The sequence below is a fragment of the Trachymyrmex septentrionalis genome, unplaced genomic scaffold (assembly GCF_001594115.1).
Source record: "Trachymyrmex septentrionalis isolate Tsep2-gDNA-1 unplaced genomic scaffold, Tsep1.0 scaffold40, whole genome shotgun sequence".
Lineage (NCBI taxonomy): Eukaryota > Metazoa > Arthropoda > Insecta > Hymenoptera > Formicidae > Trachymyrmex > Trachymyrmex septentrionalis.
The window spans coordinates 1,477,145-1,491,486 of NW_017305569.1; the positions used below are offsets into that span (position 1 = coordinate 1,477,145).

The 14,342-nt window shown below is 32.6% G+C and overlaps 2 protein-coding genes across 2 annotated transcripts in view; both read left to right on the forward strand.

Annotated features, from left to right (window-relative positions):
* The first annotated feature begins 720 nt into the window (after positions 1 to 720).
* Positions 721 to 11,426, forward strand: LOC108750999 (rhythmically expressed gene 5 protein). Its single transcript, XM_018490919.1, has 4 exons — positions 721 to 1,038; positions 6,427 to 6,598; positions 6,775 to 6,864; positions 9,996 to 11,426. Exons 1-4 carry the CDS (start codon positions 916 to 918, stop codon positions 10,406 to 10,408), a joined length of 798 nt encoding a protein of 265 aa, XP_018346421.1. The 5' UTR covers positions 721 to 915; the 3' UTR covers positions 10,409 to 11,426.
* A 2,050-nt stretch (positions 11,427 to 13,476) lies between these two features.
* The window catches only part of LOC108750983 (actin-interacting protein 1), a 5,254-nt gene continuing 4,388 nt past the window's right edge, over positions 13,477 to 14,342 (forward strand). The window contains exon 1 of the mRNA XM_018490889.1: positions 13,477 to 13,655. Coding sequence (XP_018346391.1) covers positions 13,640 to 13,655 — 16 coding nt within the window. The 5' untranslated portion in view covers positions 13,477 to 13,639. The remainder of the gene's footprint in view (positions 13,656 to 14,342) is intronic.

Below are 14,342 nucleotides of genomic sequence, written 5' to 3' on the forward strand. Positions count from 1 at the left end.
TAAATATTAGTACAATATATTTTCTTCTAAATTAACGTTACTTTTTTTTTAATACATATTTCTCTCTTCTCACGCCATATATTTTTTCTCACTTCTAAAAGGACTTTGACTTCTCGATTGAAAACCAGTCAGGATGTCATTTGAGATCTTCGACTTGATAAACGCTTGTAAACTTTTAAGTAGTACTACGTACGCTGTACCAATTCTTTACAGACATCTTTCGACGTTATTCTAATTTCTGAGCGTGTAAAAATCTTGAAATGATCTTGCAATGAAAAATTAATTGTGTATTCCGTCGAATTTTTTTTTTTTCAATGCTAGAAAAAATGTATCTACGAATCGTTAAATCGTGCGAAGCAGTGTGTCTAATAGACAATTTACGACACCAATAAATCTCCATCTTATCCCATCAGCCTACATCGCGAAAGAGAATCTCAAGCTTTCTTCAATTTAGTGTGCTTGTCTTGCGCAGGAATTTCGGCGTGGCGGGTCGAATGAAATTAAGGAATGTCTTCTTTTTTTTTTTTCGCACTCCCGCATATTTGCGTCGCGTCAGCGTGATTTCCTAGAGCGCGTAAATACGTTCCGGATCCCGTGGACTCCGCTCCTCGTACTGACGTATGTACGAAATCCGGATAGATGGACAAAGTGGGGGGCGCTCAGAGACGCGTGGTCGCCACTGGATGTGCGAGGCAACATAAAACGAAGCGGCAAACGAGATTGAGACTCAGTATACACGAGACGATCGATCGCAGCACGATCCTGTGACGAGAACGAGATTGAGCTTGGTTATTGATTGTTTATCGTGACGGCGGCAATTGCACCTGTGACTGCACGTGTGATCGCACCTGCCGGCGTGAAGCGAGTGTCGCGACATCGAGAACGGACGGAAAGCGGAAAAGGAGAACAAGCATAATGATGATCAGCGGGATTTCCATCGCGAAGATTGCTACCTGCATCCTACTTGGATGCTGCGTGATGATGCGAGTCACCGGCTCAGCGATACCGATGTGGGAATTTCTTTCGAGAGATGAGAAAGTGAGTACGGATCATCCCTCTGTCGCGGTTCTGCTAATTACATGCTGATACTATTAGTTTGGCGTAAAGGATTTATTGGTTTTTTTTTTAAATTAAAATTCTGCTTTAAGTGAAGAGCTACTGAACATTTCAAAGCACTGCTTTGAGTAAAGCATTTTAAAGCATTACTTTAAGTGAAGTCTAATTTTGTTAAAGTTATCTGATTTAAAAAATTTTTTTTAATGAAGTTATATATCTGATTTTTTTTTTTAATATTTGACTTACTTTCAAGTAAGAGTTCGAAAAACTTCTCAAGCAAGAAAATTTTATTAGAATACAATGACGATACTAACTATTTTAACTGATGAATGTTGCTTCGAAATTGTACAATTTGTTTCTATCTTTATTTAACAAATATGAAAAATAATTTACACGAATTTAATATAATTCGTGTAATAAGTAAAAGTATATTCGTATAATAAGTGAACACAGACTATTTCACGAATTTATTGATTATTTACAGTGATTCTGTGAATGCAGAAATATAAAAAGTACATAGATACATAAAAATATGAAAGATACAAGAAAGAAAACACTTATACTTATATATGTAAAAAAAGACTTTTGCGCATTTTATTTCCTTTGGAATAAAATTTTACACAAAAGAGAAAGATATTACTTACCGCTGTTCCCGTCAGAATACATTGCGTTCTCATTTGTATTAATATAGCGAAGAAGATACTCTTAACGACGTTCTCTCTCTTCTTTGCAAATTATTTAAAAAAAAAAAAGCATAAAAATATTTATTTTTCGTCATAACTTAATTTCCGTCCATCCAAGTTTTTTTATTTTCAAAATTGTAGCCGCTAAACTTCTTTCACTTATAGTTTCCCATGAAATCGCGAATGAGAGATGTTGCAAATATCTCTTCGTGATATCAACTATTCAGTGGACTTTCACCGAACAATCGAGTGTACCCAATGCAAGTGCGTTGCATCTGAATCACGTGTTGGGCGTATTCGGTTGCTGCGATTGCATTTTTGTATTGTACTTGCACGAATTTCTCAGTGATGTGTCAATAAACTAGGATATCTATTTATAAATTTAACATGAGTTCGATAAACATCTTAGAATTTCATATATTCGTTGAAAATCTTATTTATAATAATTTGAAATACATAACATATACACAATTTCTTCTATTATAATAATTCGATTAGGATTTAAAAAGATAATTGATTAAACTGATTTTATATTACTCTGTACTTATTACTTAGCTCTTACGCAAGGAATAATCAAGATTGATTTTTCTAAATTTATCTTAATACAAGCATAATGTATTCGACTCTCGATTCGACAATCGTACTCTCGATTGTTCTAAACAATCTAAATTTCCGATGTGCCAAAATTTTACGAAACAATATATTGGAATGATATATTTAACTTTCTTTAGAGGTTGATTTCTATCCCCATTTTTCTTATATTATAAATCCCCCTTATGTTTTAAATAACAATGTGAATGACAATGTTCACAATTTTTACAATTAATGATGAGCAGCTGATATCTTATTTTAAAATTTTTTAATTTTGATTGTTTTATTTTTCAAAAATAAATATTATAATATTGTTTTATTTATTAGATGTGTGATATATATTTTAAATAAAATTGATGATTTAAGATTTTCAAAGAGAGAATAATTCTTAAATTTCCAAGACAATTTTTTAAAAAGAGTAAATTACTTTAATTGAAATAATTTAATTAAAAGAGAAAGACACGTAACACACTGCTGGTTCCGTTATGTCTCGAGTTCCTTGTTAAGCAAGGATTCCTTTATCCTGTAATTATTTAAGATTCTAATTATAAATACACTCATTTGTTCTGACGCTTTTTAATAAAATCCTCGAAATAAACATTACCAGATATGCATGCGTTCTGATTTTATATGACCTCAGATTATAATGATAACGAATAAGTCATTATAAGAATAATCATATAATAAATAAGTTTTTTTGAGTAGCTTGTAAATGGAACTGAGATTATACTGAGATTTAATATTTTCATTTTCATATCCAACTATCGGAAAATATATTGTGCCAAATACAATAGACAATTGAAGATTTATCCACGGACGATTACTTCTAGCTTTATACTCGCGACTCTAGTTCTACAAAAACGTCTAGTTTAAAATAAAAATTTAGTGTAATTCTTAATATTTAAATCTATTATCGTTTTGTTGAAGATCAAAATTGTAGTCGAAACGTTTGTAATTATCAATTATTGTTAAAAATACGCACAAGTTTTACACATCCAATGTTAGTTTATTATTAGCTTACATTTTTTATTTATTTTGATTTATTTCTTCAAGAAGTCTTATCATTAGGAATATATTATTTTAATTGATAAAAGAGGAAAGAGAGAGAATTATTTTGAAATCGTGTAATTTATTTTAATCTTTGACAAACACCGAATCATTACAGCAATCTAACACTTGTTTCTTACTATCATAAATCTTTTAATAATGCGAATAGTTTTGTACGAATGACACGCTCGATATTGTGGAGTTGTGGAAATCGTTTTAATCTCGAACTACGATGTTATCAATCAATAGCCGGATGCTTGCGATTTTACACTCGGATCGTATTCTTTATCTCAAAGCCCTGTTTCCCATAGAATGTCTTTAGTGCAGCGTTAACTGGTGACGAACAATTGTAAAAATCTAAAGATTATCACGATTATGACGATCTACTACCGGGAAAATAATTACACTGACTGTTAATCGTCACCATGACACGATAATTACATGAGTTCTCATCTCACAATGAATGTATAGGAGGTCATAAATTAGTTAAAATATGCATACCAGAAATTAATATTTATAATTGATATTTATTTTTAATGTTTATTGGACTATCAAATTAGAAAATATAGATAATCTTTTAATTAAATTAATATAAAGAAAACGTCAATTTTTTAATTTCTTTCGATTTATTTTTATTCAGCGATATTTATCACAAATTGCATGCTTTAAAGTTAAAAATAGAATGCAGTGTAGAACCTTAATTGGCGAACGCCGACTAAGGTTGAATTACCGTCAGTCATTGAAAGTGCTTCGTACTCTTGGCCAAGGCTATGCACACGGTATTTCGCGGCTGTATATACCGGATTAAATGTGTGCATGTAATACTCCTGAAGCAAGTAAAAGCGATCGCACGAGTAAGTGCTGAGTTGAAGTTCAAGAGCAGTGCAGCGTATCTAAGATCAGTTTCTCGAAGGAGCTCGGGTCAATGTACGGATTAAAAATCAATTTCGGAGATGAGTAAAAGCATGTTGCACCATAAATAAAGAAAGTTTAATGTAATATTTTTAAACAATTGTGCTGACAATAAATATCTATTTATTTAAAACACTGAAATAACTTGAATTATTTGCAAGTATTTGAAAATTTTGAGTAATTAAAAAAATGCTTTGTAATTAAAATATATATTTTTTTTCGTGTATTTTAAGTCACATTTTCAAATTTCAAATAGTTATGTATATCAGGAACATTTGTTGAGACTTCCAAGATGAAGTAATTCTTTCTCTTTTTCTTTTCAATTATTCAGACTTTAAATATTTAAATTTTAAGCAGTTTTTAAAAATAATATGTGATTCAATTATACATGTATGTTTTTCTATAATTAACTTAATTATTTGATAGACGTAAAATACAAATATTGCTGTTTTGCAAATGTAAGAGCGTATCTCTAGCGTAACAGCATATACAGTCATTGTCTTTCCGCGCTAATTCGCGTATAACTAGAATCCCGCTCATCTCCGCTTTCTCTTAGTTTCCGGAATCGCAGCGGAAACGGGACAATAATTTATCACTGACCACATACCTAAGATACATTAATGTACAACAGCAATTGCATTGCAGAAAAGACGAAATAAAGGACGCTGCCTCGTTCTTTTCTCTGTGGCTTTTAGTTTATTTTTTTAAATATTTAATAATTATATATAGAAAGTAAACGTAATCACATTTATAATTAATTATAAAGCTATGAAAATATTTCATAACTAATTATAAAGGGACTTTTTAGTATTTATAAGTCATTCTTATGTCAAGATTGTCATAAGTATAAATGTCTTAAGATATATTAATACGACTCTGTAGCCGGTATTCATAGTACATTCTTATTTTGGGACCGTCTTAATAAATGTCTTAATACAAGTTCTCTGATTCATAATATCTTAAGACAGTACTTAAAACGATTTTAAATATAAGAACCAACTACAAATACTAGTCTATAGTCAATTCATGATATCTTAAGACGATACTTAAAATGATGTTAAATATAAGAACTATACGACTGAATACCTAAGACATATTTAAAAAATTTAAAAAGTTTTCGAAACATATGATGTCTTAAAAATCTAACATTTTATAAACGTTTTAAATCTTTTTAAAAGCATACTGAAAAAATATACTAAATTTTAATAAATATTTATTTAAATAGCACAAAACAAAAAACACATTATATAGCACTAACAAAAAACGTTTACTATAAATATGAAGATATATTTATTTGATAGTACAAACCATTAACTCGATTTAACTGTCATTTTTTATGAGTAAATATTTATTTACTGTAAATAAATGTTTAATTAGTGCCAGTGAAAACAAATATGTAATAAAATTTAGTACATTTTTTTCTTAGCGCGTTTTTAAATTCTTTTTAGTCACAAATGTATGTCATGAGTAATCTCGCAGATGGATTGGATTGTTTAATTTGTAAAGTCCACAAGAAACATAGACTCGCCAAGAAGTGTGACGAAATGCGCGCGCGACGCGAGAATCATAGACCAATAGAATCGTAAAAAGACGGCCGCGGGATATGAGAACGTCGTTACAGAAGATTTATTTCATTAGAAATTCTAAGATCGGATGTGCGCGTCATCGGACCGAACCGCAGAAGGACTCTACTGTGTGGACATCATTCTCGTTATCGTCATCGCCGGGCGCAAGAACGGTGACCGTTTCTCGCGACTGATGCGATTCGTACCGGCGAAAAGGCGACGGTATCGCGCAATTCGATACGTGATGTACGGGACGTCGTATTGTGCATACATATTTGTCGGTTTTAACTGTCGGTTCCGTCGCCAACGTTACACATTGTCGAGTTTCACTGGACGCGGTCAGAATGCGGCGCGCGCGATACGGTTCACCTTATAGACTCTGACATTAAAGATAGAACATAAAGTGTTGTACTGTCAAAGATAAACTATCGAGAAAGTTCCGCGTGTTTTCATTCTTTCACTTCATTCCTCTCACGAAGTTAATCGCGCATGTCGCGCATTTGCTCTTCGCAAACGTATGGAATCAATGGCCATCGCATACTCTAAATAGACTTGCTCCTTTCTGGTTTTAGATGAGTCACCTGTACGGACTATTCAGCAAACAAGTGGCACGGTTTTGCGCTGATTCCTCGAGGCCGGACTGCAATAAGAACCTGCTCGTAACCGGCATACGGAGCCTCGCCAGCATGGACGACAATGTCCTCGACAGGTTGGACCCCTATCAACGTGGCGCGAAAGAAATGAGTAAGGAAACATTCCTGTAATATTGAGAAGAGGTTTCGTATTTTTATGTATTGTATATCGTGGAAGAGATTTCATGTTTATTCGATCGAGTAAATATACAAATAAACTTCGGAAGGACGCCGGCCTTGACACTTTAGCGACCTCGTACTCAAGCTACTGTAATGTTCTGTTTTTAGTTTGGCACGCCATGGTGGGAAGCAACAGATTCGCATCAAGAATCAGCCACGAAACCGAGGAGTCTTACTTCACGACCGTAGCCGACTTAGGTGAGTGTACCAGAAATTATCGAAATAATCGCTCTTTTATTATCGACAATAATCAATGAAATAGAGTTTAAATATGAAACTATATATAAAATATTATTAGTTACTATAGTCTTTACTATAGAGATCAAAATAGATTATATTGTGTGATATAAAAATGAGAAATAAAAAGGATATTTATAGAAGAAGAAAATCAATGAAGTTTTAGGAGTAGAGTGAGTAAGTAAATTTAGGATATTAAAATCAAAATCTTGCTTTACAATTTATTTAGCATTTTGTTGAAAATGAAAAAAAGAATTAGTTATATATCTGCACACATATTTATTACTTTATCTAATGTCTATATTCAAAACTTCAATTCTATATAAATAAAAACAATCTTTTCATAATCTAGAGGAAACATATAAAATTTCAATAAAATTTAATAAAAATTACCACTTAGTGCAATATTTTTTTTTAATCGCTTATCTTATACAAAATTGCAAAGCTTTAGTTGCGTGTACATGCCATTGTAATAAGATAATGTGATAAAAGGAAATGCACTCTGCGTTAGCTTATTCGAAAACACATTTCGCAAATTTGCTTCTTCCTTGTTTCGGGATCTCTCTGCAATCGTGGTTTTGCAGACGGAAACACGTCGTACCTCGAGAAAGTTTAAATCGCGGTTTCGATCCCACTCGTGTTCGCGCTTGTGCTCCTAGAAAGTCTTTTTTTTCTCCCTTAACGATATATATTACGCCCGATAAACAGCAAATCCTTGCTGATTGTCATAGACCACGCACTTTCTCCCTTCTTTTTGAAAAAAAAAAGGAAAGGATCATACGGCCCATTGCACCAATCCGAACTGATTCTCTAATATTATTGAAGTCGTATTACATTCGTCGTTCAACTACAAATCAATTAGATCAAATCACGAGTGCTCATTGTTCGTCACATTTAAATTTTTTCGATAAAAATAATTTAAGAAAAGATAATTTTTAAATTTAAATAACAGTAATGGTGGTTCTAAAAAAATATAAATTTAAAAAAAGGATGCTTTTAAGAAGGTATAATAGTTATTCGTACGTTAAAATTTTTTGATTGAAACGTTTGTACTTGGATTTATTAAATTTTAGCGCACGAATAACTAGTATAGGCTCTTAAAGGTATCCTTTTTTAATTTAAATTTAAATGTAAAACAGTTTAACAATATAATATGATGAGAAATAGGTCCGATAAGAATGAATCTAATTAAATAGTTTTTGATTGCAACCCTTTGATATAAAAATTACAATTTTACATTGTTTTTTTAATATAATAATATTAAGTATCTGGTGAACATAATCTAATCTACATGTAAGAAAATAGACGTTTGAGAAGTATCTTTGGAGAATTTTATTAATTCATCATTGGACAATCTATCTATTGGGCAGTCTGACAATCTTCACATGTAACGAGCTTTTGATAGTTAGTGGACAGATCGCGAAAGGAGGTCACTTTTCTCAATGTCTACGATGAGAGTCCCAGCGCGGGGGCGCACTACGATGGCTTTCACATTTTCTCTGTTGGCCCATATATACATGCGTACGCTAATGATGCATCGACACGCGATGAAAGCCGCAAGCGTTGCACGCCCGTGATTTCAGGCGTTTACCGATCAATTATCGTGTTAGAAATCTAGCGAAATAGAAAAGGGACTTCTCTAGTACACTACCCATCGATCCCATTTAACGGGAAGCAAAAAATATAATGTTCTTACCGTTATACATCATTAGTTTTTTTCATGAAATCAATGGCAATTATCTTGTACATTTCATGGTAGAGAAATTTATAACTGTACAGCTCTTCTTTCGCTGTGGCCGAAGATACACACGCAAATATGTACACACGGCACTCATCCATTGCGAGGGCAAATTCCTGCACGTTTACCTCGCGGAGTCCTTGTAGCCTACAAATTGACGACATTCAACTAGCTGTCGGAAGCGAAGAGAGCACGAACTGACGTACAGATATTGGATTTTAAATTATCATAATGCGAAGGCCGTACAGGCCTCTAGAAACAACTACGTGTGAGGGACGATAAAATAGGGGCCGTTGATCCAAAATGATCTTCGCCCGCGAAGAATTACAAACGTACCTATCTTGTTTTCCTTTCATGGATTGGAACACGCGATACTGCTCTTTTTCTATCATACCAAAATAAAAGCGCCCACGGCTAAAATAGCGAAGATAAGATCTAAGAAAGTCTGTACCCGGAAATCGATAATAATTATTATTATAGTCGTAACAAGAGACAACTAATAATATTATACATATATAATTATATGCGATGTGTTAAAGATCGTAATACTATAATAATAATTAATTTAATACGTATGCAAGTTTTATCTCACGAAATATCAAGAATTTGACAATGAATTAAGAATCTAGTTCTATAATTGTCAAAGTTAGTGCAATTGATCCTAGGCATACAAATGCGATTCTTACACTCTACGCACACATACTGTTAAATATCAAAGAAACAATGGTAACGCAATTGATTTAAATAACAATGAGTACTTCCCATTTGGTGACATCCAGTGAGCAATAAAGATAGAAGGACACTTGTGTCGATTTGTGTCACCAATGGAAAGTACCTAATTTGTATTTTTAACTTCTGTGTGTTAAAATGTAAATCAATTCATTTCTGTGGTTTCAAAGTAAGCAACGTCCATATTAACGTACACACTTAGCAAATAATAAACTATTATAAATGAAATTTAACACATTTCTTGAGTTAAATTGTTTACATTCTTTGTTTTAATTAAATTAATAACATATTAAGTAGGAGCAATAACGACTTATATAGAAATGACTTTAAAAAGTCAAATTGAGTATAATTTGACATTATGAATTTTATGGTATAATTTAATTTCTGCGTAAAGAGAGTCATCGTTGACTAAGAAATTTGTGATCCGCTCGCACAGCTTTAACGAGTGAATCTTAATGAAGTACGGACAAGGATTTCGCTTGGAAGGCACACGTACTTCCCGATATCTATTGCGCCTGTATAATGAACCTGTTACTTAATCCTCGGCGACTATAAACCAACGTCAATTTCGAAGTCACGTCGACGCATTTTGTTTAATTCCATCTCTTTCTTTCTCTTCTTGCAGCGAACAGCGGTAGTGAGACGAACGGCCTCGGTGAGGAGACCGTGGCGAGCGGAGATTACATCCAGTCATCGGAGTCCAACAGGCAGTATCTGTCAGGACCGATGGTGATACGGGTCTATCCGGACGGCCGACCGGTTCCGGAAGACCAGAAGCGCCCGTTGCCGAAGGACGAGGATGCGGACGAGCTCAGATATTCCCGTCTGCCGTCCATCGAAGAGATCGAAGCTAAGAGTGGTAGCAAGTTCTACGGGAAACGGACGATCGAGCCGTCGATGCTAAAGAGGAGGATGTCCTTCATCGCCGATGACAAGAACTATCGGCGATCGCAAGCGTTGCGTCTTCGCCATCCGTTGTCCTATGAAAGAACGATGTTTCAGGATACATTGAACAAACGCGGAGTGCATTACTACTGAGAAGATGTCTCGTGTCTCTCCTATATGATACGAGATACTTCCCGCGGATACTTCATCGCTTCGTGGATGATGAGATTTTTCGAAAAATAAATCGCCATCAAGATCCTGCGGAAAGACAGATGACAGCAGTCACATTTGTTATCACAGATATGGAAAACACAGGGAAAGTTGAAGATACAAGCGGTACCAGTTGCAATCGCGTCGTAGACGATGTAATAATAATCAGCTGTAATTGCTAATTCATTGCGCATTCTAATTTATCTGATATCGTCATTGCGATAAGTACGAAAGAAGAATCGTCGTACGCTGTTTTTCGAAATCTCCGCACTGTTACCTATTAAATATTACTTATTGGAATGAGAGATACAGAGCGTGGAATGTGACTGAGGAGCTTCGTATGAGATAAGAGTTCACGATCTAAACCGCGTGATTTGGAAGAATTCATGGCTCATAAATTCTTTCGAATTGCATAAATTGGAAACTTGACGATTGGTCGGTAATTAGATTCTCTCTTAATATACAAACGCCGACAGGAATACATGTATATATTCGTATACGCAGTCTCAATAATACTCGCATAATCCGACCATGAATATCATTCGAGTTCCATTTATTTAATTTCATTCATTTATTATATGTAGTATTTATTTAATACTCAATGTGATTGTCATGGCTCATACAGAAAACTTCGGCAAAAAATATCGATGAAATCATATATTAATTATCTTAGGTTGTGATGAGCAATTTAAATCTCCTTGAAACTGTTAAAACATCACAAGAGCGTATTATTTAAATTAATTTTTATTCTTCAACAAAAGCAATTTATCAATTCCCCTATATTTTGTTTTCATAAATTTAATATATGTTACGTATTATTTCTCTTCGATATATATGCGCCATTAGTCGCATAAAGGAACTAATGTACCTCGCTGAAAAATATTGTATTTTGCATATGTTGTCTCATTATTATCAATAATCGTTGAATATTACAAACATCATTCATTTTCACGTTAACAACCAGTTTGCTAAAATTTATTGCAAATTTGAAAATTTCTACAACTAATTGCAATATATATTTGTATTTAGACAATTGTAATACTCAATGAATTACATCTATTAAATTTTCACGCAAATCGTTGTTTGCATGAACAAGTAACAGCATGTTTAAAAAATCTACATTACGTATATATTTTTACGTGACGATTACTATTGATTATTATATCTATACGTATTCATTTTCGTTTTGTAAATACTTGAGACATTTGCCACTATTAATTTTAAGTACATGTCAATAAGATAGAACTAAAGTGTGATAAAATATAGAACATGTAATATATATTCGGAAGGCGAGATTAATGAGATTATAATGTGATAAAGTAAAATTAACACGATATAATATATGTATAAATATCCACATATGCATATACACGTCATACGCGCGAAACACTCTTATTACAAGAAATTTAATATAAGAGAAAAATTGTTTGTACCTAATTGTTCAAAGATGATAAAATTTTATGCAACAATGATTATTTTTTAATGTGCTGCTGCTATAAGCTCAAACATTTTGCTGTTTTATAATTGTCATTTTGGTATATTATTTTAATGCATTAATGAGTTATCTATTTAAATCAGCAGCTTATCCAAAAATTGAAGTGATCAACCCGCTTTCATTTTTTATATTTTTAGATGAATATTTTAGATTAATAAATCAGATAGTTAAATGTCCATTATCTTAGCTTTTCCACAATTCCTTTTATTAATTTAGACTACAAATTCTACACATATATTATAGCAAATGTGTGCATGATGTGCATGTCATTATACTACTGCATATGTAAGAATGAATAAATTATTAAGACTATATATGTATACGAAAACACTGCGAATAGATTTAACGTAATATTATTTTAGATCTTGTGGTGATAATATTTTAAATAGTAAATATATTATATAAAAAAGATAGTTATATCAAATATGTACTAGAATAAGTGAAATGACTAGAAAGATGATTATAGAGAGGTGTTGCGTTTCATATTATCTTTTTACTTTGAAAATCGTATGAAAACTTATAATTGATATACATATATCAAACCAATATATTATAATAGATATTAATAGATATATATTACGATTAATTTACACACTAAAACAATTTTAATTTATCCATTCGTTCAACATGTTCTGTATGACACACAAAAAAGTAATAATAATACAATATAAAAGATGTATTCAATAAAGTACATTATAAAGTATATTATAAAGATTATGTGTATAGTTTCTTGTATAGCGTCTCGTTTAATACGCTAATAACATAAAATGAACATATCTATACCAAATTTTTAGGAGACGGTTCAATATATATATATATATAGTGTACAATAAATCTACAAAGGCCTGATGAAAATCTATCATATATATAGATTTTTTGAAAATAATTTTAACTGTTTATATATAAGACTTTCAATCTTGGTTAAAAGTATAATTAAAACAAATAGATTAAAAGTATATAAAAAAATATAGCTAAAATAATATACAGATCAAAATTACTAAATTCTCTTGTCTAAATTCGTTTCTTCTTATATTACATTTTCTTTGTCTTATATTATATTTTCTATAATTTAATTTAATATTCTAAGAATATGCTTAAAATATTAAAATAATATTAATTATGCGCCTGTAGAGTTAAAATATAATAAAGTATATATTAAATAAATAAGTATATATTTAAACACTTCAGAAAAAGAACCGAAAGAGAAAACATGTGTAAAAAAATAAAACAAATAAGCCTCGTGTGTATCTTCTTTTAAATTTTCCTGTTTTTACGTTTTTTCTTTCTTTAATCCAAAAAAGCTTAAGGCCGTTATTGCATTGTGATTTTCTCAACATTTTAGCCGCAACTTGGTTTCAACAAAAATTCCCAGCAGATGCCACCACCGTGTTTTCTGCCGACTCTCTTACACGCTTCGGCTAGGCGCGTCTAGCAGTATCTTTGTTCATGTTTCAACCAAATAAGGCGAAGGGTGGAACAAGTATTTCGTACGTAAGTGTGCGTGTGTATATGTGTGTGCGTGTGTGTGTGTGTTTTGTGTGCGGAAGGTGGGTGCTGTCGCGGAGCTATCACACGTAGGCTGTCGTGGTCATTGCATCCTCACGTCAAACACCAGATTCTCTCGCTCGGTCTAGTTTAGATATCATTGGGCGTGCAGAGGCACAGGGTTCACCGACGGAATGTCGTACGAAACGAGTAAGTCGCGATACCTGAACGCGTTACCTTCGCTTTTATGTACCGGCGTACTATATTGTACCGATTTGCTACATGAAATATCTTCCTCTCAGTTTTTCCGGTTTACTTATCTCTGATCGGATCACGAGGCGTTGCAACGAACTGAGACGACGAAAGGAGGCTCCTCTACGATTTTACACATCTCTTGCATTTGACCGCGTAAATCATGGTTTATCTCGCTCGATTCTTGCTTCATTCGAATTTGAAGCGTTGTCACACATGTGCCATGTCAGTCGTATGTGACACGATACACCGGACGCACGACTGATGTCAATATGCATATACAGGGTGCTCAAAAGCTATTGGCATTCTTACTTCAAAGATTCCTTCTTGGTGATTTGGAGTAAATGTTTCGTTTAGCAAGAATATCGTGATCGGCAAGTCTTTCATGAAAATAATGAAAATTTAAACGTACTTAGTGCTCGATGCGAAGGAATAATAAAATTATTGTTTAATGTCAAATGGTTTTTATTTTTGGAGCCTTCATTTTTTTAATTTTTTTGTTATTAAATTTTACATTAAAAATTAAGAAATTATTAAGAAAGATTTGGTTCTAATTGAATTTTTGTAAAAAGTGAAGAAAAATATGTCGAGACTTTTGATACATCCTGTATATAGTCACGCTAGAAAAAGGAAGATGACTCACAA

Coding starts and splice junctions, on each gene's coding strand:
- LOC108750999 (XM_018490919.1), top strand. CDS start 916: ATGATGATCAGCGGGATTTCCATCGCGAAGATTGCTACCTGCATCCTA. Junction 1,039..6,426: donor TTCTTTCGAGAGATGAGAAA/GTGAGTACGGAT, acceptor TTCTGGTTTTAG/ATGAGTCACCTGTACGGACT. Junction 6,599..6,774: donor ACGTGGCGCGAAAGAAATGA/GTAAGGAAACAT, acceptor TTCTGTTTTTAG/TTTGGCACGCCATGGTGGGA.